General features: G+C 69.4%; 4 protein-coding genes across 4 annotated transcripts; 2 read left to right on the top strand and 2 right to left on the bottom strand.

Annotated features, from left to right (window-relative positions):
- Window positions 1-430: 430 nt before the first annotated feature.
- Window positions 431-2,552, bottom strand: RPS11 (ribosomal protein S11). The gene is made up of 5 exons (XM_084200977.1): window positions 2,471-2,552; window positions 1,679-1,810; window positions 1,396-1,471; window positions 840-969; window positions 431-592 (listed from the first exon to the last, which is right to left on the bottom strand). The coding sequence occupies exons 1-5, from the start codon at window positions 2,483-2,485 to the stop codon at window positions 469-471; spliced, it is 477 nt and encodes a 158-aa protein (XP_084057103.1). The 5' UTR covers window positions 2,486-2,552; the 3' UTR covers window positions 431-468.
- Window positions 2,553-4,087: 1,535 nt separating this feature from the next.
- FHIP1B (FHF complex subunit HOOK interacting protein 1B) lies at window positions 4,088-12,832 on the bottom strand. The gene is made up of 14 exons (XM_084225289.1): window positions 12,732-12,832; window positions 12,327-12,368; window positions 10,585-10,846; window positions 10,260-10,508; window positions 9,477-9,863; window positions 8,679-8,837; window positions 8,512-8,598; window positions 8,217-8,384; window positions 7,980-8,059; window positions 7,632-7,804; window positions 6,084-7,037; window positions 5,836-6,014; window positions 5,410-5,572; window positions 4,088-4,659 (listed from the first exon to the last, which is right to left on the bottom strand). The coding sequence occupies exons 3-14, from the start codon at window positions 10,720-10,722 to the stop codon at window positions 4,388-4,390; spliced, it is 3,009 nt and encodes a 1,002-aa protein (XP_084081415.1). The 5' UTR covers window positions 10,723-10,846; window positions 12,327-12,368; window positions 12,732-12,832; the 3' UTR covers window positions 4,088-4,387.
- A 210-nt stretch (window positions 12,833-13,042) lies between these two features.
- On the top strand, window positions 13,043-17,348 carry CNGA4 (cyclic nucleotide gated channel subunit alpha 4; the record flags this gene model as incomplete). Its single annotated transcript, XM_084226326.1, has 7 exons — window positions 13,043-13,074; window positions 13,354-13,601; window positions 13,647-13,887; window positions 14,066-14,179; window positions 14,257-14,363; window positions 15,249-16,241; window positions 16,309-17,348. The coding sequence occupies 7 exons, from the start codon at window positions 13,043-13,045 to the stop codon at window positions 17,346-17,348; spliced, it is 2,775 nt and encodes a 924-aa protein (XP_084082452.1).
- Window positions 17,349-17,925: 577 nt separating this feature from the next.
- On the top strand, window positions 17,926-20,849 carry CCKBR (cholecystokinin B receptor; the record flags this gene model as incomplete). Its single annotated transcript, XM_084226738.1, has 5 exons — window positions 17,926-18,082; window positions 18,972-19,223; window positions 19,566-19,821; window positions 19,891-20,018; window positions 20,332-20,849. 5 exons carry the CDS (start codon window positions 17,926-17,928, stop codon window positions 20,847-20,849), a joined length of 1,311 nt encoding a protein of 436 aa, XP_084082864.1.
- Between the last annotated feature and the right edge of the window lie 402 nt (window positions 20,850-21,251).

Genomic DNA, 21,251 nt, shown 5'->3' with positions numbered 1-21,251 from the left:
CTGAGGGACCTTTAGAGCTCATCCAGTTCCACCCCCTGCACGGGCAGGGACACCATCCACGAGACTGGGGTGCTTCAGGTCCTGTCCAAGCTGGCCTTGGGACACTCAACGTGAAGGTGACACTGCCAGAGCTGGCCCAGATGCTGCCACCAGTGCTCAACCACTCATTCCTGATGAGAAGGACCCTCAGGGCCACACCTGTCCCTGTCACCACCAGGTGACTCCGCGTTCTGGATCATTACCAAACCCACACCCCGCACCTGCTGCAGCAGCACCAGGAAGGCAGACACAGCCCAGAACCAACCGACACTGACAGGGGACACAGCAGGGGCCAAGAGCAGCTGCAGTGTCCCCTGCTGCTGTGACCTGTGCCCACATGTCAGCACTCCCAATCTGCACCACACACAACTCATTTCAGCTCACACACAGGTGGTTCCACTCTCCCAACATTTATTCCTCCCCCAGGTGTCAGAACTTCTGGAACTGTTTCTTGGTGCCCGCAGCCTTGGTCACCTTGAGCACGTTGAAGCGCACGGTCTTGCTGAGGGGGCGGCACTCGCCCACCGTCACGATGTCCCCGATCTGCACGTCCCTGCAGTGACAGCTGGGGGTCAGGGAGCTCCTGGGGCTCACCTGGCCCTCAGAGCCCCCTCCTGGCACAGGCAGGGCCTGGAACCTGCCCCTGGTTCAGTAGATGCCAGAGGCATTGTCAGCAGCCCCTCAGCCGGGGGACTCTGCAGACCATCGTGAGTTTGAACATCATAACCTGTGAGCAGGCTCCAGGCGAGAGGGGCTGCGACCCCAGCCAGGTGTGGGGACAGCGCAGGGACAGCACGCACCTGAAGCAGGGGGACAGGTGCACGGACATGTTCTTGTGGCGCTTCTCGAAGCGGTTGTACTTGCGGATGTAGTGCAGGTAATCGCGGCGGATGACGATCGTGCGCTGCATCTTCATCTTGGTCACCACACCTGCAGCAGGGACGCACACCTGAGGCACCAGGGGCTGCCCGGGCACTGCCAGGGATCCCCGTGGCACCGGGCAGCAGCAGGCACCGACCCCAGGCATCTCTCCTTGTTTTCTGGCCGCCCAGTGCCAGCCCACAGCCTCCCGTTCCTGTTACAAACCCCACCACGGCTCTTCTCCAAACCCTTCTGACACGCTCCCCACACCACCTGCTCCCACCCCACCTGCCCTCAGCACACCTGGTCCTGTCACCTGCATCAGTAAAGCCGTGTGGCAGTGTCGTCAGGCCCGCGTGGGCTCGGCAGACCATCGTGAGATTGCCATCATTTGCGGCTCCAGGACTGGCAGGCTACAGGGCCCTCGGGGGTCGGTTACCTGCGTTACCTGCCCCAGATCTGCCACGGCACTCCTCTGGGGATGCTCCAGCTCACCTGAGAGGATGCGGCCCCGGATGGAGACATTGCCCGTGAAGGGACACTTTTTGTCGATGTAGGTGCCCTCGATGGCCTGCAGAGACAGGTGGGTGTCAGGTGGGCACACGCAGACACAAACAGCTCCTGTGCCACCAGAGCCCAGAAAGCACCTGGACACAGGTGGGGAAAGGCCACCAGAGGCCTCCAGTCCAAGCAGCAGTGCCAAGGCCACCAGCGACCCCACCCCAAAACGCCACACCCGCATCAGGGCCCCCACGGCCCCCAGCCCAGGCCCCCTCACCTCCTTGGGGGTCTTGAAGCCCAGCCCCACATTGCGGTAGTAGCGGGGCAACTTCTCCTTGCCCCCCTCGCCCAGAAGCACTCGCTTCTTATTCTGGAAGATCGTCGGCTGCTTCTGGTAGGCGCGTTCCGTCTGCGGGTGGGGACAGCGGGGGGGTCAGCACGGGGAGCCGGGCCCCGAGACCCCAGAAAACCCCGGAGCCCCCCGATCCTTCCCCCCAGCCCCGGGACACCGGACCCTCTGCCCTCCCCAAACTCGGGGCATCGCGGCCCGTCCCGAGCTCCGCGCACGGAACGCTCTGCTCCCCCACGCCCCTGCCCCGAGACTCGGCTCCTCCCCGCCAGGGGTAAAGCCCCCGGGCACGGACGTTTCCGCTGCCCCGGAACCCCGGAGCGTGGCACCCTCTGTCCTGCCCCGCCACCCCGGCGCACCGAGAGCCGCCCCCGCCGCCCCCTCCCCAAAACCCGGCCAATCGAGACACCCCCCGCCCTCCCCGGCTCCGGGATTCCGGCCCCCCTTCGCTCCACCGACCCCGGGGAACGGGGCGCCCGCGGGGAACGTGTCTCCACAGGCAGATCCCCCACACCTCCCCTCATGATCCCCCCCCACTCCCTTAAGGAACCGAGCGCCCTTCCGCACGCCACCCCCGCGGCACCTCCCCGGTCCGGGCCGCCGACCCCGCGCCCCCACCACCGCTGGGCCGGTATCACCCTCCCAGGGTCCCCCTGGGGCTGTTCGGGGCGGTTCGGGGCTGTGGCCGCCCTGTCCCGCCGGGCCGCCCGCAGCACCCACCTGCGTGTCCGCCATCTTGGCGAGCGCGGCCGGAAAGAGGCCGCGGAGCGCGCGGGGCGCGGGTTAACCCGGGGCGGGGCCAGGGGCAGAAGTGACGTCACGGGGCCGGTGTGCCGCGGCGGGGCCGGAAAGGCGGGAACGGCTCCGGAATTCCTGAGGGCCGCGGGAAGGGAGCGGGCCCGAGAGCCCGGCCGTGCCCTCCGTGTGCCCGGAGCGCCGAGTGACACTGCGGGATGTGCCCTCCGTGTGCCCGGAGCGCCGAGTGACACTGCGGGGATGGGCACTGCAGAGCTCCCTGGGCAGCCCCTGCCAAGGCCTGAGCCCCCTTTCCATGGGCAAATTCCTGCTGCTGGCCCAGCTGAGCCTGCCCTGGCCCAGCCTGAGGCCGTTCCCTCTGCTCCTGTCCCTGTTCCCTGGCAGCAGAGCCCGACCCCCCCGGCTGTCCCCTCCTGGCAGGGACTTGTGCAGAGCCACAAGGGCCCCCTGAGCCTCCTTTGCTCCAGGCTCAGCCCCTGCCCAGCTCCCTCAGGAATGCTCCAGCCCCTTCCCAGCTCCCTCAGGAATTCTCCAGCCCCTTCCCAGCTCCCTCAGGAATTCTCCAGCCCCTGCCCAGCTCCCTCAGGAATTCTCCAGCCCCTTCCCAGCTCCGTTCCCTGCCCTGGGCTCTCCCCAGCCCCTCCGTGTCCTTCCTGAACTGACGGACCCAGAACTGGACGCAGCCCTCGAGGTGTGGCCTCAGCGGTGCCAGCACAGGGCGCTTCCCTGCCTTGCTGGCTGCACTGTTTGGGTACAGTCAGGACCTCACGTGGGGCAAAACCCCCAAGAGGTGAGTGGGACTTGGTCACAGATGGATTGGCAATTGTGAAAAGGCAATTGTGCAGGGCTGGAACTGCAGATAATGCAGGCAGCACCCCCAGGCTCTGGCCTGAGGTGGCTCCACATCCCTTTGCTGGCTGGCTGACAGTTACACTCTGCTAGGGACAAGGCTGAACACAGCTCACTCCGCTCTCCCGGAATACCTGCACCGTGCAGCTGGAGAAAAGATGAAGAAACTCACTGGAATAAACACATGAACTGCTGGAACGGGAACTCCAGACGTTCTCCAGTCCCTGTTCCCAGAGGTCACACAGCCAGGAGGTGTTTGGGACACAGAATGGGGCCATGGCCCAGAGGGCTCCCAGAACCCCCAGCAGACACCACCACTGGGGCTCCATCCCCTCCAACCTCACCCCATCCTGCCCCCATCCTCATCATCCCCATCCCATCCTAATTATCTGCAATGGCCACCTTCTCCCCAGAACAGTGGGAAACCTCTGGGTGAGGGCCATAAGGGGTCCTGGGGGTGTCCCTGGGGGTGTCCCCGGTCGGTGCTGGATGGGAACTGTGCTGCACCTGCGGGCCAGGGCACACCACACCTGGGGGGACCAGTGCTGGCACCCGCTCCACGAGCTGCCTGCTGTCCCCAGCAGTCACAGCCTCAGCCCAGCGCCTGTGGCTGCCCACAGACGCCCAGAGCCGAGGCGGGAGCAGACAGGGGCTGTCCCAGACCAGCAGCAGGACGCAGCCGGCCGCCCCCCCACCCTGAGAGCTGCACAGACGGGGAGGCGCTGCCCTCAATCAGACCCTTTATTCCCAAGGGTTTACACAGCACAGACACACATCCCCTCCCCATGCACAGCCCCCCCAGCCCCGCGCCCCGGGGCTTGCATAGAGAGCGGCCGGCAGGGCCGAGGGGGCAGAGCCAGCCCGCCCCGCGCCCCCCGCCCTGCGAGCCCGGCGGCCGCAGGGTCCTGCCCTGCTTCCCCCGGGGCACAGCGGGGCCGGCCGCTCGTGTCCAAAGTGCAGCCCGGCCTCGGCCCCGCGCCGCCCCAATAAATTAAAAAGGTCCGAGTCCGGGTTAAAAAGGGGGCGCAGGGCTCACTCCTCGGGGGGCTCGGTGAGGAACGGGGAGGTGACGGCGTGGGCCTGGGCGATGGCAGCCAGCTCCTTGAGGAACTCGCTGAAGATGACGGCGCAGTAGACGGCGTTGCGCACGCGCAGGGCCTCGCCGTGCCGCGCCGGGGGGGCCAGGGGGTGCAGCCCCCCGTCCCGCAGCCCCTGCAGCGCCAGCTGCGCCGCGTGCCGCGCCCGCGTCGGGCTGTTGGCGTGGCGCAGCAGCAGCTCCCCCAGGGACGGCTTCCGGCTGCGGGCTGGGGGCACGTGGGACGGTCAGGGACACGGGCTGGGGGGGATGGGGGCACACGGCCCCCAGCGCAGCCCCCAGCCCCCAGCACAGACCCCAGCCTGGGCACCCAGACTCCAGCCCAAGCACCTAGCCCCCAGCACAGACCCCAGCCTGGGCACCCAGCCCCCAGCACAGACCCCAGGGACAGCTCGTGGCTGTGCACACACAGGGGATGGCACCCAGCTCCCAGTGCAGCCCCCAGCACAGCCCCCAGCACAGACCCCAGGGACAGCTCGTGGCTGTGCACACACAGGGGATGGCACCCAGCTCCCAGTGCAGCCCTCAGCCCCCCCACACCATCTCCAACCCTCCTTATCACACAACACACAACCCTCAGACCCCCTCCCCAGTCCCTGCATAGACCCCACACCCCAGCCAGACACCAGACTCCCAAAGCAACCCCAAGCCCACCATGCACAGCCAGCCTCTTGTACAATGCAGCCTGCTGTGCAGCCCCAGCCCACCATGCAGCCACCAACCCCTTCACTACACATTGTGCAGCCCCCACCCCCTACAATGACAGACCCCAGACCCCTGAGCAGCCCCCACCCCCTGCACTACACGCTGTGCAGACCCCAGACCCCAGGCAACACACAGGGCAGCCCCCAACTCCTTGTTCAACACAGCGTGCAGCCTCCAGCCCCACATGCCAGTCCCAGCTGCCTGCAGAACCCGCAGCCCCCCAGGCAGACCCCAGCCGGGGCCCTGTCCTCACCCAGGGTGTCCGTGCGCCGCAGGGCAGGGACAGCCCCAGGCCCCTCAGCCCAGTCCAGCCGCCCCCTGGCAATCAGGTACTTCTTGGCCTTGAAGAGCAGCGCTGGGAAATCCTCTTGAGTGGCAGCAAAGCTCTCGATCTTGTTCTTCACCGAGCCCAGCACCTGCAGGACCACAGCACGGAGATCCCACAGGAACAGGGGTCCCCATCAGATGGGGTGTTCCCTTGAGCACAGGGTACCCCAACAGGAAGGGGGGGTGCTCTGCAGTAACAGGGGATCCAGAGAGGGTTACAGCCGTGGGGGACATGGGGCAGGGGTGGGCTGGGCAGCACAGGGCAAACTCAGCAATCTTGGGGTTAAAACCCTAACCCTTTCCAACACCTTCCCAGGACTCCATGAGAGCAGGGGCTCCCCAGGGGCCATACCTGGAGCAGAGACTTGACACTGGGCTGGAAGACCATGTTGGTGTTGAGCAGGAAGGAGCGGAGCAGAGGCTGGGGGTAGCAGGCCAGCTGGGCCACCAGCCCGGTCAGCAGGAAGTTGACATACAGAGAGTTGTGGGGCATGTTCTCCAGCTTCCCAAACAGCACCGACACGAAGGGGCCTGGGGACACAGCGGGGTGAGGCAGGGCCCCGCAGGGAGCTGGGACCCTCCCTGTCCCCCCGTGCCCACCTGTGAAGGGCTGGCTGGGGGGTGGCCCCACCGCCCGCGGCGGGCTGGCCACCACCTGCGCCAGGGGGTCCGGGGGCCGTGGCGGCGTCCGCCCGGTGCCCGCGTCCCCCTCGGGCAGCGCGGCGAAGCTGGCGAAGGCCTCCTCTTCCTCGTGGGACAAGGGCGGCTCAGGGGGGTCCGTGGGGGCGGCGGGGGCCCCCCCCACGCCCCCGTTCTGCATCTCGGCCTCAATTTCACGCAGCTCCTCGGTGAAAGTCTCGATGGAGACGCCAGCACCCGGGGGCTCGGCGGGCACACGGGCCAGCAGCTCCTCCAGCAGCGAGTCCACCGAGGGCAGAGGCTCCCAGCCAGGAGGCTGCGCCCGAGGGGCCCCGTTCGGCGCCCCCCCACCGCCCTCCCCCTCGCCCTGGGGGCTCCGGCGGACCTTCTTCACCACCACGTCCCCCTCCGGCCGCCCCGGCTCGGCCGCCCCGTGCGCCCCGTTCACCAGCGTCCCCCCCTCCCGGGGCTCAGGGCCGGGCCCCCCCGCCCTGGGCTCATCGCCCCCGAGGGGCCCTCCCGGCGCCTCCCGCGCCCCCTCCTCGGGCAGCCCCCGCTTCTTAGTCCGTGGGGTGGGGGGCCCCGGGGGCCGCCCCGGGGGGCTGTCGGGGTCGGGCATGGGGCCGGGGGCGCGGGGCTCCTCGCCGTCGTAGGGCGCCGACCAGACGCGGCAGGCCCAGGCGCAGCGGTCGATGCTGTGCCGCGCGTCCCGCAGGTACTCCAGGTAGTTCCTGTCCAGCTCGGCCACCTCGTCCCGGGGGCCGGGCTGGGGGGGGCTGCCCGCGGGGGGCCCGGGCGAGCGGGGGGCGGCAGCCTCGGCAGGGGCTGTGCTGGCCTGGCGCATGAAGAAGGAGAGGCGCGACGGCGTGGAGGGCTTCGGGGCCGGGGGGGCGTCTGTGCCGGGGCTGCCGTGGCCTGCAGGGGACACGGGGCAGCACCGGGGGGTCAGCACCGGGCTGGGGCTGGGGTAATTCCAGGTGCCACAGGGATGGCGGCACAAGGCTCAGCACTGAGCTGGCGGAGGAACGGGGTACCAGCGGCTGCAGGGGTGGCCTAGTGCCAGGACAGGGCTCAGGTATGTGGGGATGGCATGGCATGAGGGACTGTGCCAGGATGGGGTGGGGATGGGGATCAAGTTTCCACAGGAATGGCACCAGGAACTCAGCGCTGAGCTGGGACAGGGTCCAAGGGGACAGCAAGGCAGAGATCAGCAATGGGACGGCCACAAGAGGGTCATAGGGATGGCACAGCTGGGACTCATCAACAAGCTGGAGCAGGGGTGGGCTACAAGTGGCCATGGTGACCCCAGGAGAGGGCCCCACATCAAGCCAGGAGAGAGACAGGGTCTAAGGGGCCACAGGGATAGCATGGGACAGTTCAGTGCTGAGCCAGGGTAGGAAAGGAGTCTGAGGGGCTGCAGGGGTCCTGGGAGAGGGCTCAGTGTCGGGACAGGGTCCAAGGAGCCACGGGGAGGCTGTGGAGGGGCTCTGAGGGGCCACAGTGACGTACCCCTGGCCCGGGAGGGGGGCTCCTCGTCCCGGTCGCGGGGCGGCGGGGGGCTCTCGGGCCGGCAGCAGCGCGGGATCAGGGACAGGAACTTGGCCGCTGTCTTCCCATAGATGTCCAGGTCCCGCACTGCCCGCTTCTGGCTCAGCATCACGTGGCTGCAGGGCAGCAGGTACCTGCGGGCAGGGTGGCACAGGGCAGCTGCAGGGGACACACGGGGACTCTCTGCAGGACCCCAGTCCATTCATAGTGGGGCAGATGATGTGGCTGCCTCACATCCACATGCCCAACTGGGAGCAACTCTCCAGGTTCATCAGAGTGGGCCAGCAGCAGGTGACCTCACCCCCTCACCTGAGCACCAGCTGCAGCATCACATCCTCGCAGTTGAGGCTGAGCAGGGTCCGGAAGAGGCTCAGGGACACCATGCAGAGCTGGGGACAGTGCAGGGCGTCAGAGGGACAGCGGAGCGGGCAGGGGGCAGTGCCACCCACCCACGGCAGGACAGGGGAAGGAGATGGGAATGGGACAGGATGAGGATGGGGATGCTGGGGATGGGATAAAGATGAGGATGGGGGGCACGGGGCTCACCCGGGAGTTGCTGTTGATGCGGCCCACCAGCGTGTCCAGGATGGTGGTGTTGTCGTGCCGGTGCAGCAGCACGAAGCGCAGGAAGGTTTTCAGCAGCGCCGTCTCACTGACGCTGCGCAGGAACAGGTCCAGGTACGCCGTGCTCGCAATCATCTCCTCCACCGAGGTCTGCAGGAGCAGCACGTGCAGCTGGGAGCCGCGGGGACGGGCACCACGGGGCCCTGCCCACCCACAGGGTGGGCAGTGGCACGGGCAGGAGACCCCCATCCCACCCCTGCTGCCGGGGGCCCCTCACCTTGTGCAGCGCCGGCCCCATGACGGGCACAAGGAACCCGTTGTGGACGTAATCCACCAACTGCTTCTGCACCAGCGGGTGGGCGACCTGAGGGGCCGCAGGGGGGTCAGGCAGTGCCCCGTGGGGCTGGGAGCTCCTCTCAGCTCCTCGCAGCCCCTCAGCCCCACCTGGATGACGGCGTTGCAGAACTCGAGCGAGTTCATGAAGAGCACGAGAGAGGAGACGCCGATCCAGTCCTCGCGCCGCAGGAAGTGCCAGTCATCCCCTCGCACCTCGATCTTGCGGGGCAGGGAGGAGTACAGGGCGCTCAGGCCCGTGGCCAGCACCTGGGAACACATGTACTCGGCTGCCCCGCAGCCCCTCGCACCTCCGGCTGCTGCACCCAGCCGGCCTTCCCCAAACCCCAGGAATCTGTCCCCCACAACCTGCCCCACTCCAGCGCTCCAGGCGGGGCAGCTGGGCTGGGCCCTGCCCTCCACTGACCCCAGGGAGTGGCCCCCTCACCCCCAGCCCAGCTCTGAGCCCTCCATCATCTCCAAGCCTCCCATCACCACCAAGTACTCCCATCATCTCCAAGCCCCTGTTCCCAGACCACTCATCCCCAAGCTCTCCATCATCTCCAGGCTACTCTGTCACCTCCAAGCCCCCCATCACATGCAGACCTTCTATGACCCCCAGATCCCCCATCATCTCCAAGCCCTTTATCCCAAAGCTCTCCATCATTCGCAACCTCTCCATCGCCCAGCTTTCATCATTCCCAAGCCCCCCATAATCCCCAGCCCTGCCCCTCCCCTCATCCCCAAGCCAGGGCAGGACTTCTCCCTCTAGGCCTGACCACGGCTCTTGCCCCAGCTGGCCCAACTCTGTGCCACCAGTGCAGGGTCCCAGCGCTGTCCTGGGGATTGGAACGCTGCCCCAAGGGGTGGAACGCTGCCCCAGGAGGGGCTGCCCCTGGGGATGCGTACCGGGCAGAAGTAGGAGTTGTCGGTGATGGACTGGGCCACGGCGCGGTTGCTGGCCGACATGGCCATGATGAGCAGCAGCGCGTCCCGTGCCTGCTGGCCCCGTGCGCCCTCGTGGTGGATGAAGGGGATGAGGAGCGAGAAGATGATGAGGTTGGCGGGGCCCTGGTCCGTGTGGCTGTGGAAGAAGAGCTCCAGGATGGCCGGCTCGCGTGCCACGGAGACGCAGAGCTGGTTGAGCAGCAGCACCAGGCTGTTCTCCAGCGAGGCCGAGGCGGGCTCGGCGCACACGCTCAGCAGGCGCAGCAGCGGCGTCAGCACCGGCTTGTGCCGCAGCAGGGGCTGCCGGGCCTGGCTGATCAGCATCTCGTACAGCTTCAGCTGCTCCACCTGCACACGGGCACACGGCGGCAAAGGTACAGAGACCAGCCGGGCCTGCTGCTCCTCCAGCACAAGCCAGCCCACTCAACCATGCCCCCAGGTGCCACATCCACACGGCTGTGAAATCCTCCCCCCCACGGCTGGGGATTCCAGCACTGCCCTGGGTCATCTGTGACAGGGCTGGAGGGAATTCCTTCCATGACAAATTTCCTCCAGCATCACAGAGTTTTCAGGATGGCTCGGGTAGTCTCAATCCCAATCCAACCTGAACTTGCCATGGGACAGTGCCCTACCCTTGGCCTGGCTGACCCTCAACCCAGCACCTTCACCTTTCAGATCCAGCCTGTCCCAACCTCCCCACAAACCCCCCACCAGTGCAGACCCCTCGGCTCGCCTCACTCAGACCTTCCTCTCCTCGGTGAAGTCGCCCTGCAGATGCCAGCACAGGAGCCGCTCCAGCAGGTTCTCAGCAGCCACAAACTCCAGGATGGGCCCGCAGGCCATGTCCCCGTCCCCCTGTGACCTGTCCTTGTCCCCGTCCCCCCAGGGCCGGTCCTCAGCCAGCAGGTTCAGCATCTGGTAGGTGTTGTTGCGGACGGCGCTGAGGTCATCGGGGGCCGGTTTGCTCCCACGCCGCTCCAGGATCCGCAGCACCTGTGGGAGGGGGCCTGGCAGCGGGGGCTGGGGGCTGCAGGGTCGGGGCATCCTCGCTGCCCCCAGCCCCACTCACCTGTGCCCAGTGGTTCTTGAAGACCATGAGGCAGGTCTCGGGGTCGGCGGTGACGGGGGGCTGCAGGCTGGCGCTGCGGGGGGCTCGCTGCCCGCCCGCCCGTGGGGTCAGCTTGCTCAGCCAGCTCATCCTCTCCATGGGCACGGGGTCACACGCGGCACCGGGGCACCCCAGCCGGGCTGGACGCGGCCTGGCACCACCGTGGGGGCACGGGGCAGCGGGCGGGGGGCCAGGGTCCTCTCTCCATGCTGCTGCCAGCGGGCTGCAGGGAGAGGGGCCGTCAGAGAGCCCAGCCCAACCTCACAGCCGGCAGCAGGACGGAGGCAGAGGGGGAAGAGGAGGGAAGCCAGGAAGGAAGAAAGTCAGGAGGAAAGAAAGGCAATCAAGAGGAAAGGCAGGCAGGAGAGACAGCAGCGGGAACTGGGCCGGGCAAGCGTGCTGGAGCAGTGGTGGCTGGAGGACTCTGGATCCCAGCCCTGCTCACACCCAGGACTGGACTTTAAACTAGGAACTGGCCCAGCATGGGTGTGGGGCGTAACCAGCAGCCACAGGGACACCAGGACAGCTGGGACGGCTGCCCACCCCCATGCTCAGCAGCACCCACGGCACAACAGCGCTGCCAGGATATTTATAGTGCCCCGTGCCCTAGCACCAGCACTGCCACTGCAGGCACCAGCACGGGACTGAGCACCAAGGCCCAGAGCCACAGCACCGGTGTGCCTGGGGCAGAGAGACACCGCAGAGACACCGCAGGGGCCCCCCAGACCCCCACCAGCACCTGGGGAGGGCAGTGGCTTTGAGAGCCAGTGCCACAGCCCTTGCAGGGTGCTTGGGGAAGTGAAAGTGCCATTAAAGACACACCAAACCACAGGGGCAGGAAGGGAAAGTGGCTGAAGCTGGGGCAGTGGGACACAGCACGGGCAGGGCCTGTCTATTTATACCCTCAGCCTGTCCCACCCACAGCCAGTGCTCGTGTGGCTGCTAAAGTTAGAGCCACTGCATGCCAGGGCAGTGCCAGCCCTGCCACCAGCACTGCGGCCCAGCAGGAGCACGGAGGCAAAGGCCACAGCGTGGTGTCTGTGTACAGGGACCCCCGTGTGACACACGGCCAGAGCCATGCTGGTGGGACAGGGACACCAGCTGTCACCACTTCTGTCCTGGTACCAGTGCCCCTCACCCCAACCTGGCTGCGCCTGTCACATGCCAAAGGACCCAGCCACTGGGGCAGAGCACAGGGCCGTGGCACCACACCAGTGTCACCCCAGTGCCACCAGGACAGGCTGCGATGGGGGAGCACCCTCTGCCCGGGCAGCAAGTCCCCAGAGCACTGGGGGTGATCAGGTGCCACCAGACCAGGGAAAGGGACACTGCAGGCAGGGACACCAGGTGCCACCAGGGCAGGGACAGGGACAGCAGGGCACGGCCACCATGGGCAGAGGGTGACTCCCAGTGCCAGGAGGTTGTGGGTGATGAGCACCGGCCGCTCCGATGTACCCAGGAACCGAAGCACCGTGTGGGGGTCATCGAGGGGTCGCCAGAGCGGTCGCCGGTAGGCGCCGGTGGTCCGGGTGAGGCGAGGGGCTGTCACAGCCCGGGGCCGCGGTCCCCCAGCCCGCGGAAGGTGCTGCTCACTCGGGCATCCCCAGTCCCGGAGCCGTGGAGACACCGGCACCGGGACGCCCTCAGGCTCCGAGGTCACGCGTAGCCGGGACCCCTGGATGCCGCGGGGCCGGGCCGCCTACCTGGGTCAAGGTCGTGGCGGTCCCGTCCCGTCAGCGCCGCACCTGGGGAGGGCAGAGGAGGCGTCGGGCGCGGGGCCGGGACCCCCGAGATCCCGCGGGCCTCCGCGGGCCTCAGCGGGACGGGACCCCCGCTCCTCGGCACTGCGGCCCGCTCGGACCCGTCTCCGCCGCGCCCCCTCACCCTCGACACCGCCCGGGCCGGGCCGGTCCCTCCGGCCCCGCGCGGCCAAGGGCGGGCGGCGGCCCGGGCACCCCGGCACCGCGGCAGAAGGGCGGCTGGACCTGCCCCGAGGCCCGCCCCGCTCACCGCACCCCCCGCTCCCGCTGTCCCCTCTCGCGGTGTCCCCATTGCCGGTGCTCCGGCGCCCCCCGGCCGCTCCCGGTCCGCCCGGCGCCGCCGCTCACCGCCCGCCCCCGCCACGGGCCCCGCGCTCCCGACGCCATCTTCCCGCCGCGCCCGACGCACCGCGCGCGCGGCCACGCCCACCGCGGCACGGGACACGCCCACCACGGCCCTGGATACGCCCACCGCTCCCGGGACACGCCCACATGTCTCGGTGGGCGTGGTAACTCCGGGAAAGCCCGAGCGCTCATTGGCTAGGCCCTGAGTGGGGCGGGGCCGGGGCGCGTGGGAGCCGGGAGCCGGGATCAGGGACCGGCGGTACCGGGACACCCCGGCACCGGGTACCCTGTGCGAGGACGCTCCGGAGCGGGGCATGCCCAGAAACCGGGAAGCCCTCCAAGCCGGGCAGCGATAACCGGGTACCCAGGTGCTGGGACTCCCGGCAACGAGAGCCCCAGCACGGGCACAACTCGGAACCGGGCACCCCGCTGGCCCAGCCACCCCTGTACTGGGACCCTCCGTAACTGCGCACCCCAGTACCGGGTAACCCTGCACCGGTAACCGGATACCTCAGTAACCCTGCACAGGATAAGCCCTGCACGCTGCCCTTCCCGGAACTGAGCACCTCGGAATCGGGCACGCCGGTACCGGGACCCCCCAGAACCCCTCTCCCGCGTACCCCAGAAACGGGCCCTCCCTGGCGCTGGGCACCCTTGTGCCAGATAACCTTGCACTGGGCACCCCTCTGCCAGGCAGCCCCGCACCAGGTGCTGGGAGCCGCCGCCGCCCCTACACCGGGCGCTGCCTGGCACCGGCTGTTGTTCCTGGAGCTAACCTGGGCCCCGCACACCTGGCCACGGCTCCGTGCCCCAGCGTGCCCGGCGGACCTGGCACGGTGGCTGCCTCCGCCCAGGTGTTCCAGGAGCCAGCGGGTACCCTGGGGATCCCTCGTTGCTAGGACACGCCCGGTGTCGCAGGAGCCGCGTGGCTTCGTCCCCTGGAGGAGCCGCGCCTGGCACCGGGGCAGGCGGCAGCACCTGGCAGGTGCTCAGGACCCCCGGCCACCTGGACGCACAGGATCCCCGCTGAGAAGGACCCTACCGGGACCCTCGGCTCCCTCCTGTCCTGCCGCTGGAGCGGGCTCCAGCCCGGCAGCACCTCTGGAGCCATGGCAGCAGCCCGGGCTGGCACCGGCACCGGCACCGGACACGCCACGGGGTGAGGGGGGCACGGCCGCCTCCTGCGGGCTTGGGGGTGGGGGCGCCGCAGGGACCCCCTCAGTCCCACAGGTGCTGGGGGGCTGGCTGAGCCCTAGAGCCCCTGGCAGCTGGGCTGAGCGCGGGCAGAGGGATCCCAAATAGGGACAGAGTGAGCCCCGGTCCCTCTGTGCCCCCAGCCGCCCTGCCAGCCCCCAGAACTGGAGCCTGGACCCCGCCGGGGACTGGCACTACCGATGGATCTGCCTGATGGTGCTGCCCATCCTTTACAACTGGGTCGTCCTCATCCTCAGGTGCCGGGCAGTGGGGCTGGCGTTGGTGGGGGTGGGGGGGTCCTGGCCCCGTCCCAGTGATGCCACTCGTACCCCAGGTGCTGCTTCCCCGAGGTGCAGGAGGCACACGCGGGGCTGTGGAGGGCCCTGGACGGGATCAGCGATGCACTGTACCTGCTGGACATCGCCGTGCACCTCCACACAGGTACGGACACACAGACAGACACACGGACGCGCAGGGGCACACAGCCACACAGGTATGTACACACAGACAGACACACGGACGCGCAGGTGCACACAGCCACACAGGTATGTACACACAGACAGACACACGGACACACAGGGGCACACAGCCACAGCCACACAGGTACGTACACACAGACACAGACAAACGGACACACAGGTACACACAGTCACAGCCACACAGGTACGGGTGTGTACACAGACAGAGACTCAGGTGTGTACACACACAGACACTCAGGTGTGTACACAGACAGACACACACATGCAGGTGTATACACAGACACACAGGTACATAGACACAGAAACACACAGGTGTGTACACTCACACACAGTCACACAGGTGTGTACATATACACACACACGTGCAGGTATGTACATACAGACACACGCACACATGTGCAGGTGTGTACCTACAGACACACACACACACACACGTGTGCAGGTGTGTACATATAAGCATGCACACACGTGCAGGTGTGTACGTACAGACACACACACACATGTGCAGGTGTGTACATACACACATACACACACGTGTGCAGGTGTGTACATATAAGCATGCACACACGTGCAGGTGTGTACACGTTCGTACACAGCTGTGCACTCCCACTCCCACAGCCCCCAGCCAGCCCCACACAGCGGATGGCTGGGTGGGTGGTCTGGAGTCTCACACCCACGCCTTGCCCCTCAGCGCCAGGGCACCCAGCGAGCCACCAGTGCTCTCCGCCAGGGTGCCCACCCAGGGTTCCTGTGCCCCCCTGTGTCCCACTGTGAGCCCTCTGCCCTCACGGGGAGCAGCCCCTGCAGGGTGGGTGGGTGCCCTGGGCTGCCCCGGCTGCCCCCCCAGGTTTCCTGGAGGACGGGATCCTGGTGCGGGACGCCAGGCGGATGCGGCGGCGCTATCTGGGCTCCTGGAGCTTCCCCTGGGACGTGGTGGCCGTGCTGCCCACCGAGCTGTTCTGCCTGCTCCCGGGGGTCCCGAGGGTCCCAGGGGTGCCAGCGGCACGTGCCAACCGCTGCCTACGGGTGCCACGGCTCTTCGAGGCCTTCGACCGGTGCGAGACGCGCACGGGATGGCCCAACGCCTTCCGCGTGGCCAAGCTGATGCTATACCTGCTGCTGGGCATCCACTGGCACGCCTGCCTCTACTTCGCGCTGTCGGCGCGCCTGGGGCTGGGCGCCGACCCCTGGGTCTGCCCCGCCTTCGCCCGGCTGCTGCGCCGCTACCTGCACAGCTTCTACATCTCCACGCTGGTCCTGGCCATGGTGGGCGACACGCCGGAACCGCAGCGCGAGGAGGAGCTCCTCTTCCTCACCGCCGGCTTCCTCCTGGCCGTGCTGGGCTTCGCCACCGTCACCGGCAGCATCAGCACCGTCATCGTCAACCTCAGCTCGGCCGCCAGCGCCTTCTACCCCGAGGCGGGGCCGGTGCGGCGGTACCTGCGGGCGCGGGGCGCGGGCGGGCGGCTGGCGGGGCGCGTGGTGCGCTGGCACCAGCACCTGCGGGCGCAGCGCAAGCTGCCGGCAGAGTGGCGGGTGCTGCAGCACCTGCCGCGGGGGCTGCGCGCCGAGGTGGCGGCCAGCGTGCACCTGGCGGCCCTGCGGCGCGTGGGGCTGTTCCGCAGCTGGGAGCGCGGCGTGCTGCGGCAGCTGGTGCTGCGCCTGCGGCCGCAGGTCTTCGGGCCCGGCGAGTTCGTGTGCCGGCGCGGGGACGTGGGCCGCGAGATGTACTTCATCCGCGAGGGCCGCCTGGCCGTGGTGGCCGAGGACGGCGTCACGCAGCTGGCCGTGCTGGGCGAGGGGCTCTACTTCGGGGAGATCAGCCTCATCAACATCAAGGGTGAGCTCCGCACCGCGCCCCGGCGCTGCCCCGCGGCCCCTCGGGCTCACGGCCCCCCGCCCCACAGGCAACATGGCGGGGAACCGGCGCACGGCCAACATCCTGAGCATCGGCTACTCGGACCTGTTCTGCCTGGGCAAGGAGGACCTGGCGGAGGTGCTGGCCGAGTTCCCCAGCGCCCGCGCTGCCATGGAGGCCAAGGGCCGGGAGCTGCTGCTGCGCATGGGCCAGCTGGACACCGGAGCCGAGGCGGCGGCGCTGGCGGCCGAGGCCGAGGCGGAGCGGCGGCTGCGGGGGCTGGAGGCGGCCCTGGAGGGGCTCCAGACGCGGGCAGCCCGGCTGCTGGCACAGCTGGAGGCCAGCGCCCTGCGCATGGCCCTGCGCGTCCGGCGCCTCGAGCGACGGCTGCAGCTGCGGGACAGAGCGGTGCGGGACGGAGCCGTGCGGGACAGAGCGGTGCGGGCAGACGGAGCAGACGGGGCAGCAGGAACGGCCTCACCGCAGCAGCCTGCCAGCACACAAGGTCTTACCGGGAGACAGGGCCCCCCCAGAGTGCAGGGTGCAACCAAGGCACCGGCTGTCCTCGGAGCACATGGGCCCCCCAGGGCACAGGGTCCCTCCGAGGTGCAGGGTGCCCCCAGGGCACAGGAACCAGGCTCTGCAGGAGGACGGGGTCCCACTGGGGTGCAGGGCCCCTCCAAGGCACAAGGTCCCCACAGAAGACAGGGCCCCAGTGACATGCCAGGTCCTCCCAAAGCACACGATACCCCCACGGTGCAGGGCCCCCTCCAGGCACGGGCTCACATTGGGGTACGAGGTCCTCGCGGCATGTATGGCCCCGGAGGGGCACCGGCTCCCCTCAAGGCACATGGTATTCCCATGGCAGAGGGTCCCCTCAGGGCGCAGGGGCTGCCCAGGGCACGGAGGCAGATTGGGACGCGAGGTCCCAGCAGCATGTATGGCCCCGGCAGGGCACAGGCTCTGCCCAGGGCACGGGGTCCCTCCGGGTCACACAGATCCGGAGGGGCACATGATGCCCCCGGGGCTCAGGGGGTCCCACGAGGGGTGGGAGTGCCGCGGGACCAGTTCCGTGGGGCTGAGGGGTGACCTGGAGGGGGACACAGCAGCGACGGGTGACAACGACAGCTGCTGCTGCGGGACCGGGAGAGGAAGGAGCCGGCGTGGGGACGGGTCAGGGTCACGGAGTTTCAGGACCAGGGTCACGGAGTTTCACGGAGCCGCTCGGGACCCCCGGCCCCGCCGGACCGTCCCGAGGCAGCCGCAGGGACACGGTGATAGACACTGCGGTGGCGGCCGTCGCCCGGTGCCTCAAGAGCGCTCCCAGCGAGCCCCTCCAAGCTGCCCGACCCGCCCGGGACTCCGGCTGCAGCCCGGTACTCCCCGAGCCCCGCTCCCGGTGCTCTCCATGGCCCCGCCCGTCTCCCACCGCCCCGGGCTCCCCCTGTTCCCGCCTCCCCCGCGCCCCCCGGCACCTCCCGGGCTCCCCCCGCCGCCGCCACCGCCCCCCGCCCCCGGCCCGCCCCGCGCCGGGCGCCGCCCCCGCTTATCCACCGGCGGCTCCGAGCGGATCGGAGCCTCGTCCCTCCCGGAGCCTCCCGGTGCCTGCTCCTTCCCGGTGCCTCCTGCCGGAGGAGGGGCGGGGGGAGGCGGGGGGGTCCCCGCCATGGACCCCCGGCCCCTCAACGAGTCGCTGCAGGAGATGCTCTGCCGCTCCGGGAACAGCACCGGGAACGGACCCGGCACCGGCACCGGCAACGGGATCAACGGCTCGATCTGCGACCTCCTCCGCAGGGGCCTCCGCGGGCCCCCGGCGCCCAGAGGTGAGAGCGGGGGCGGGGGGGAAGGAGCAGGATGGACCCGGGAAGGGACCCCCGCTTCGTGCCGGCCCTGCGCTCCCCGGCACGCCGGCACCCCGCTTCGTCCCGCCGCGGTGCCCGCCGCCCTGCGCTCCCGTTCTCCCGGTCCCCGAGCGGTGCCGCCCCGTCCCCGCCGTGCCCCTCATCAGCCGGCACCCATCGTCCGCGATCCCCGCGGGTTCGGTGGCCCCGGCACTGCCCAGCGGTTCCGATGCGGATCTCGGCGCTGCCGGGGGGAACACGCCGGGCTGTGCCGGTGGCAGCAGGAGGGCGGAGGGGACTCCGACAGGGACGCCACGGACACAGCCAGCGCCCGCCCCGCACCCCTGCCCCTCTGCCAGGCGGGGACCTCCAGTCGTACCCTCGACTGGGACGACACCATCCCACCCCCGGCTGGGGCCCCTGCTCCCGCTGTCACTCCGCTCTCCGGGCAGGACGTGCCCGGTCCCCGCGCCGCCGGGGGAGCCGCGGCTCAGCACCGAGGCGGAGGGTGGGCAGGATGGGGGCACCCACCTGCATAAGGGTCCCTCAGCCTCGTGGAACTGAGCCGAGGAGCGTGGGGTTCACCCCAAATCCCGGCGGCTGCCACACGGGGGGGAAACGATGCACTCATCTGATGGGTCTCCACCGAGTCCTCGCCGGTCACGCCGGTGCCCCTGAGCCTGTGATGGGGGCCTTTGGGGTGCCCTCAGAGCGTGTCTGGGGGGCCACCGGGCTACCCTCGGGGTGCCATGGAGGCGTCTCTGTGGCAGCCTCGGGAGTGCTTTCACAGTGCCTCTAGGGTGCCACCTGGGTGCCACCGGGGTGCCCTCTAGGGTGCCACCGGGGTGCCAGTGCAGCGCCGTGCCCGCAGAGCTGGACGTGGCGGTGCGCGTGGTGCTCTACGTGGTGATCTTCGTGCTGAGCGTCGGGGGCAACGCGCTGGTGGTGGCCGTGCTGGCGCTGAACCGGCGGCTGCGCACCGTCACCAACTGCTTCCTGCTGTCCCTGGCCCTGAGCGACCTGCTCCTGGCGCTGTGCTGCATGCCCTTCACCCTGCTGCCCGGCCTCATGGGCGCCTTCATCTTCGGCGACGTCGTCTGCAAGCTCGTGGCCTACCTCATGGGTAGGGTGGGACACGCGGGGCTTGTCCCCTCTCCCGGATGGGGCACACGGGGGCTCGTCCCCTCTCCCGGGTGGGGCACACGGGGGCTCGTCCCCTCTCCCGGATGGGGCACACGGGGCTCGTCCCCTCTTCTGGGTGGGGTGGGGCACGGCGGGGGACCTCATCCCTGCCTTGTCGGTACTGGGGGCGCAGGGAGGGGGCTCGTTCCTACCCCGTGGATACCTGGGGGGCTATCCCCACCTCCCGGGCGCACGGAACGCGGCACAGGGGGGCTCCGGGAGGAGGGGAGGTGCGGGCCTGCAGCCTCACGCCGTGCCCGCCGACACCCCCCGCTGCCCGCAGGGGTCTCGGTGGCCGTGTCCACCTTCAGCCTGGTGGCCATCGCCATCGAGCGCTACAGTGCCATCTGCAACCCGCTGCAGTCGCGCGCCTGGCAGACGCGGTCCCACGCGTGCCGCGTCATCGCGGGCACCTGGGCGCTGGCGGCGCTGCTGATGCTGCCCTACGCCGTGTACAGCAGCACGCGTCCCGCCGCGCCGCGCCCGCCGCCCGCCCAGTGCACGCACCACTGGCCCAGCGAGCGCGTCCGGCAGCTCTGGTGAGTCCGGGCACCGAGGGGGAGCAGGGCCCCGAGGGGACGCCGGCTCACCGGGGCCACCTGTCCCAGGTACGTCCTGCTGCTCCTCGTGCTGTTCTTCATCCCGGGCGTGGTGATGACGGTGGCGTACGGGCTCATCTCCCGCGAGCTCTACCGGGGCATCCGCTTCGAGCTGGACGTCAAGAGGGAGGTGGCAGGTGAGGGGCTGGGGCGGGGGTGACGCTGCGGGTGATGCCTGGCGCGACTCCTGTGTGGGCAGAGTGCCCACCCCAGCAGGAGAGGCAGGGCTGAGCCCTCACCCCTGCTCCCCACAGTGGTGTGCTCCTCAGGGACACCCCCTTTCCCGGGGACCCACTTGTAGCCTCGGGGTGCAGCGTGTCCCCGTGGTGCCATGGCCATTTCTGTGTCCCCTGCACCCCATCCCATCCTCCTGGAGGATGCTCCCGCGGTGTCGGGGCGCAGTGTGTCCCTACAGCGCGGTGGCCGTGACCATGCCCCCTCACTCCACAGCCCAGCGTGGCACCGGGGGGGACCCGGCGCCCAGCTGCGACGAGGGTGACGGCTGCTACCTGCAGCTGTCCCGTCCGGGCGCGGCGCTGGAGCTGCGGGCGCTGGAGGCGGCCGCGCAGCAGGACCGGGCCCGCATCAACAGCTCGGGGGCGCAGCTGGCGGCCAAGCGGCGCGTGATCCGCATGCTGGTGGTTATCGTGGCCATGTTCTTCCTCTGCTGGCTGCCCATCTTCGCCGCCAACACCTGGCGCGCCTTCGCCCCGCGGGCAGCGCAGCGGGCGCTCTCGGGCACGCCCATCGCCTTCATCCACCTGCTGTCCTACACCTCGGCCTGCGCCAACCCCCTCATCTACTGCTTCATGAACCGCCGCTTCCGCAAGGCCTTCGGGGCCACCTGCGCGGGCTGGGGCTGCCGCCGCGCCTGCCCCCGCCGCCCGCCCGAGGACGAGCCGCCCATGGCCAGCGCCTCGCTCTCCAAGTTCAGCTACACCACCGTCAGCAGCCTGGGACCCCCCTGAGCCGCCCCCGAGCTGGAACCCCCCGAGCCCCCCAACACCGGTGCCTGGGGCCCCCGCGAGTGGGACCCCCACGAGCCCCCACGGCCAACACCTTTCTCTCCGAGCTCAGCTACACCATCCTCAGCAGCCTGGCACCCGAGCTAGCTCCCCTTAGGCCCCCAACACCAGTGCCTGCCCCCCCCCCGAGCTGGACACCCCCAGCAGGGCCCCCCTGAGCATGAACCCCTGCCCTGCCGGCACCCCCGTGCCCCCCTCAGCTGCACTCCCAGCCGCCCGCCCGCCCTCCCGGGACGCGCTTGCTCGGCACCCCCCGCTCCATCCCCGTATCCCCGAGCCCCGGCTGGGTGGGGGCGACGGGCGGGCGGGAGGAGCCTGGGGCCGGGCAGGGGGAGGCTGAGGGAG

Source organism: Fringilla coelebs (genome assembly GCF_963513975.1).
Source record: "Fringilla coelebs genome assembly, chromosome: 2".
Lineage (NCBI taxonomy): Eukaryota > Metazoa > Chordata > Aves > Passeriformes > Fringillidae > Fringilla > Fringilla coelebs.
Note: the sequence above shows the minus strand (reverse complement) of the source record. Positions and strands in the feature narration are given on the sequence as shown.